This window comes from Sciurus vulgaris (genome assembly GCF_902686455.1).
Source record: "Sciurus vulgaris genome assembly, chromosome: 5".
Classification (NCBI taxonomy): domain Eukaryota; kingdom Metazoa; phylum Chordata; class Mammalia; order Rodentia; family Sciuridae; genus Sciurus; species Sciurus vulgaris.
Window position 1 is genome coordinate 130,359,140 of NC_136465.1, and position 6,194 is coordinate 130,365,333.

Genomic DNA, 6,194 nt, shown 5'->3' on the forward strand with positions numbered 1-6,194 from the left:
GCCTTTGCTCTGTCTTCTCTGTACCATTGAACAGATCTTAAAGATGTACACTTTCCCTCTCTGGGTTTTATATGTTGCTCTATGAGAATTCTCTAGCAGAGCTAAACTTCACCGTAGGAAAGACTCACCAACATAGTCCCCATTTTTTTATTGCCTGTTTACAGGAAGACTGAAGAATGCTATCCATAATGGGCTTATTCTAGAACTAAACCAGTTCATCCACCACAAGAGAGGCTACACGTATTTCTCCCCAGCAGCATCACCTTCATTCTATCCACAAACTGCTAAAGACACAGATGAGTTCTTTTCAGTGTCTTACCTTTTACTTTCAGAATGACATGCCGAATCAACAAAATAAATCTACACAGTCCTTAAAATCAGATAGACCTGCCTCAATCAAGGTCAACTATTATAGTTATAAAATAGTTTTTGATGTGTTCCTCATTCAGTTTTCTTGTATGTAAAATGGATATACATATCCAAGCTTTCCATTACTAAAACAAATACCTGATAACCAAATAACTCATAACCAGAAAAGGCTCACAGTTTTGGAGGTTTCAGTCCATGTGCCCTGTCAATTGGCCCTGATGCATTTGGGCCTGTGGCAAGGCAATATTGTAGTGGGGAGCACATGACCCCAGTCTCCCTACCAAGGGCACACCCCCAAGGAAGATGTTTCACTGGGCCCTACCTCCTAAAGGTTCTACCACCTCCCAATAGCCTGACCCTGGGGACTAAGTCTTTAATACAGCGGCCTTTGGGAGACATTCCAGATCCAAATTTTAACAGTATAATATTGATCATTATTTGAGTTAAGTAAAAAGTCATGAGAATGATCAGATGATGAATATCATAATGATATTGGTGGTATTAAAAGAGAAAAATCACAAAGACACAACACATAATATCCATGTGTTTATTGAAATCAAACATATTATAGCTCCATAATTACTGTCATAAATATGAATATAGACTTATACTCAAGTAGCATTTCAAATGTTTCTATAAATAAATCCATATTAATAAAATGGCATAAATAAATGCATTCTTATAATAAATAAATTTATAAATATAAAGTATTATGGAAATGCAATTATTTCGAATTATTTTCTAAAGGAATGGGAAGAAATCTTTTTTTGGAAATAGACAATTAATTAAAAATAATTTTTTCTGTTGTATAAAACACCAGTTATAACAAAATGTTATCAAATAAATCTGTATGCTTGCAAGGTCCACCTATGGTCTTATGACAAAAATGACTTTGATATTTCTTTTCAGCTAAACAGGGTTTCATGTGGAGTTCACCCACAATGGTGGAATTTGATTTCCCATTTTCCTTTTAGTAAAAAAGTTCCTTCAGAAATCTCATTGATATTTTTAGCACGCAAGCTATTCAATTTCCAGCTTTACTCCATCAGATGCAGGCATTTCTCAAATACATAAATAGCAAATTCAGTTCTCCAATTACTTTGATCTCTCCACTCTCTCCAAGCTGTGAAAATAAGAACACAAATGTATTTGAGCATTTTGCCATGTTTCCTAAAGAGGAACAAGTTAAAGGCAGATGGTGTGATTAGATTGCTAGGAACAGAAACCAGGTTTTAGCCTTTTGAAAATGATAATATTACCCCGTTAGCCTGAGTATAATATGATTTGCCAAAGACCTTAATGATGGCTGTCTGAACTGAGAGGGCACCGAAAGGCATCCACCTCGTTGCATGTGCCCCAATGAAACTATTGATGGATATGGTAATTACTTTGATTGAATCTTTTACAATATACAGATAGATCAAAATATCACATTGTACCTCATAAGTCACGCAACAATTATTTGTCAATTAAAAATAAATAAAAATACTTATGGGGGTCAGGGGAATGCAGGGCAGAGAGCTGTCTCCCTCCTAACCAGACTAAGCACATTGCTGAGTTCCATCCACAATGGCTTGCCCTGCCACATGGCCTCCAACTGTCTCTGACCAGTCAGTGACAACTCAAACAGCCTCAAATCAAAACCACACATGTACCAACAAGCACTTGGGCTTTTTCCTTTCCCCCTTTTGATAAAGGGGGGAAAAACAGGTTTTCACTTACATGGGGAAAATATCAATTATGTCCTTTCCAATTGCCTTAATAAAAAGCCAGATATAGGTACTAACATCATTGCAAGTAGAAAACAGATGAGGCTTTCAAATTCATGGGAAAGAAAACCCAAATTCAAGTCCAAAGCCTCCTCCTCTGAAATGTATGTAATTTATTAAATTTGTTCCAGATTATTCCAAGAAAAATCCTGTCATCATTGTCTTCTATACTTTGTTCTCCTTTTTCTTCCTGATTTTTTACCCCTTACTATTTTTCCATATTTTCTTTGACATAATGCCTAAAGATACTATTTTGTATCTGAAAGATTCCCAAGACCAAGACTATGAGAAATTTCATGGCTTACTTTGCCCTTCTGTCTACCATCCATTCTATCACAGCCTGCCCTCTGCTTTCAGCTCCACTGACAGCAACTTAATCCCTCTCATGACTGCCCTCCCATTTTGGATAACTCTGATCAGTTGTTCCTCCTGTGGAGCTTTCTCTGAATAACATTTTCTCTCTTGCCTGTGCTTTCTGAAGTTACAGGGGGAAAAGCATAATCACTTTTCCACATGGCAACCCTATTATAAAAATGAAAGTTGATTCTCCCCACATGGATTAAAGGCTTTTAAAAAAATCTTTGTTTTCTCACACAGATCTCACCTCCCATGTGCTTTCTCTCTCACACACCTCGCTTTTCTAAAGACAACAAAGCATTCTGACATCAGGGGTTTTTTAAACAAGAAGTGCAAAGCACATGTTCTCTGTGGCATGCTAACACTCAGCCCTACCTGTCTAGGTAATAGCTCTATAACAGGAGAATCCAACTTCACAGTGAAAAACTAGAAAGCCTTCAGAAATCAAAGAAGTGCAAATAGTCATGTTTGATAGATTATTCTTAGGAAGAAATTTCTTCTAAAAAACAATTATGATGGAGAGGGGGAAATTGAGGCTAAGTAAGTTACTGAAATTTTCATCAACTGGAGCCTTCATGTTTCTGAGTATTCAATTGCACCTGCTTGCAAAAATCCTTCACTTTCACTGCCACCAATCATTCCTCTGGGTCGGGAATGAGTCATATTTGCTAGTCTGAGTCTTCCACTATTGTTCTTTTCCTCCAGTAAGTCACACAATTATTTACCATAGAAATAAACTAACTCACAGTAGATATATAGTTGATAGGGGTTTGTTAAGGAAATGAACACTTCCATTTCATTATACTGTATCTGTGACTAATATTCTCACTCTATTTGAAACCATCAACCATGATTGGACTCAGTGTTATAATAATTAAACATAATTATCAGTGATTCCTAAATTCAATCCTGTATGTAATTTTGTTATTGTTCTAGGTTGATTTTTCCCAGTTTCAGAGCATCAAATCAATGACTTAAAAAAATCACTGCAAATAAATTTTCACCAGTGTTCTGGGTTAGAGCAAGTGATCCTTCAGATTGTGAGTCAATAGAAATCTAAAAGAATATACTAAACCTAGTACATATGGCTGCCAGATAGGTGCTGACCTGGCAGCAGGATAGGAATACCTGTACTCCAGCTTGGCTCTGCCACTGGCCATTCTCAGAACACGGGCCACATAAGACTAGGTGACCTAAGTTCCCTGGTTTGTTTCATAATTTGCTTCTCTGATAAGTTCATGATTTGAAAAAATTTGGAAATTGATTTATAGATGCATAGACATTTCTATATACACATGCACCTAAGTTATCAACCTGATCATAGGAATCACAAGGAGGGGAGAAGAAAAGCAGCATTTATCTCACCTATTAAATGATTTAGTATTAATATTTATGAATAGTACCTTTTTCACGGTGTCCTTCAGGTTTTGCACGTTCTCCTGGATATGCTTGTCATCACCCTCAATGTGCTACAAAATGAAAACAAAAGTAACTATTTTATCTTTGTTGTGCTGAAGCTTTATGAACCTCAAAGCCCCTCCGAGGCATGTGACAATTCACCTGGAATGGAAGCTCTGGGTAATTTTACCCACAATGACCTAGATTTCAACAGTGACCTAGATTTTCTGAGCTCTTGAATTGTCTTGGACACCAAAATCCAGCACTTCCCTTACAGAGGACCTCTCTTCATTTGGGGGGAAATCCTTTGGGGGTTTAAGTTTATGGAAAGAATGGAGTAGTTTATGCCAATTCTGACAGGAATAAAACTCTAACTGTACCTCATCAAAACTGTGTGCTCAGAACGACATAGGAAACATCTTATGTGAACATACGCACTCCTCACTTAACAGCAGGTCCACTTCGCTCTGCCCACTCCTCTCCAACATGTCTCATAGTCTTAAAATTGCTGAGACACCAGGTTCTCACACTTCTGATTTTGTCACTTCCCACGACATTAAGAAGGGAGCAGCCCTTGCTTACCCACCACCAGTAAGCCTTCCCAGGTCCCTCTTTCTCTTCCCACTTTCTCTCTTCCCATTCCCTCCATCTAGTAACTTATTCTCAGTGGATCCATTTCCACAAATAGGCGTTTTCCTTAACAGCCATTACATGTAATCTGAGTTGTTTTCTTTTCACAGAAAAACAAATGAGGCTTCTGTACGCTTTTCTTCCAAACACCAAGCACCACTATAAACTAAAACTGTGAGTCAATTAAAGCAAAAGCTAACACTGTGCAATTCCAAATGACTTCTGATGACAGTAGTGTCAAGGCAGTAAGCATAGGGCTGGGGCAGGAGCGAGGGCCTCGGGAAACAGGCTGTCAGTGGAAGAAGAGAGGAGGAGGGGGCCAGGAGTAGGTGGAGGTAAGCTGAGGCAGGGACTTACACAAAGTCTGAGCTTGTTGCTGAGACCATTCAGGAAGGATACCACCTCTTGCATGTAGGGCTGGAATCTTTCCAACTTGGGAAGGAGCACTTCTTCCAGGGTGAAGTTCAGTACCTGCTTCATCAGATAGCAGCGCTCTCTCATCTGCAGGTGGAAAAGAGACAGTAGGGGTCATATGAGGGGGCAGCCAGAAGACCCATCCAGCAACTAACCACAGATGACCCCAGGCTGTGCTCCTCATGACCATAACTTACATTGACTCCTTGGTACAGTTTGTCCTCAATGAGACGGACGTCTGTATTGTTATCTGCAAAGCTGGCCTGGAAGAGAAGAAAAGACTGAATGTCGGGACATGAAGGAGAGAGAAAAAAGGTCTATAAATGGAGATGTACACCTTGCCTTATCCCTAGAGTAATCCCATAAAGACTGAAGACAGAATTAAGATGCATATATGAGTTTTGAATACTGCACAAAGGAGCAAAGGAAAAAATTAATAATCAGATGGGATACTAAGTGGCTCCTCTTTGTATAAAACTCAAAGTATGCATCCTAAGGCCAAAATGGAAGGAAGGAGTTCTGGTAAAAATTAGAACCTCTAAGAGTCTCTGAAGAGACAAAGTTATCCGTGGGGATAAATGATGGGTTCCTAAAGATCTTAGAAATGCTCAAAGAAAATGTTAAGATCTATGAGGAATGATGTTAACCAAATTAGGTTGTCATATTGGGTGTATGCATGAAAGTATATAAAAGTGAATCCCACTATTGTGTATAATTATAATGTGCCAATAAAAATATCAGGGGAAGAGAAATTAAATACTAAACAAAATATTAGAAACTATTTCGGTCCCAAGTAGATCCAATGAGAAAGAGAGCAAGGTTGAGATGAGTACCTCCTCAGCCATCATGAAGGTGCGGTTGGTGATGTAAGACAGCTGGAAATTGGCCTTGTCAAGCCAACAGTGGGCACTGATGGGAACCGCCACTCCTCCCTGCACCGCCAAAGCAGTGAGAAGGAGGCAGCTAGCAGCCAAGGTCCCCATAAGGGAAGAGCTCACAGATTTCTGCAGGGCAGTCATTGCAGATAACTTGAACTTGAGTGGCAACTGGGAAAGGAGAACCTGGTGTCAGGAGAACAGGAGGCAAAGACAACATGAGGGAAACAGATTAGTCAAGAAGTCTCACACAGAACAGACCAATTGTATCAGCTTGCTGAAACACTCACCTGTTTCGGAGATTCTGCTTATGCTGGAAAAGGTAGAAGCTATTGCTTTTATAGCTCCCAGGACACCAATTTTTTTCTAATTGTGAAAAGTA

General features: G+C 39.1%; 1 protein-coding gene across 1 annotated transcript; it reads right to left on the reverse strand.

The window, feature by feature from the left end:
- Positions 1-976: 976 nt before the first annotated feature.
- IL22 (interleukin 22) lies at positions 977-5,956 on the reverse strand (the record flags this gene model as incomplete). The annotated part of the gene is made up of 5 exons (XM_079140026.1): positions 977-1,492; positions 3,899-3,964; positions 4,881-5,024; positions 5,135-5,200; positions 5,771-5,956. 5 exons carry the CDS (start codon positions 5,954-5,956, stop codon positions 1,415-1,417), a joined length of 540 nt encoding a protein of 179 aa, XP_078996152.1. The 3' UTR covers positions 977-1,414.
- Positions 5,957-6,194: the final 238 nt, after the last annotated feature.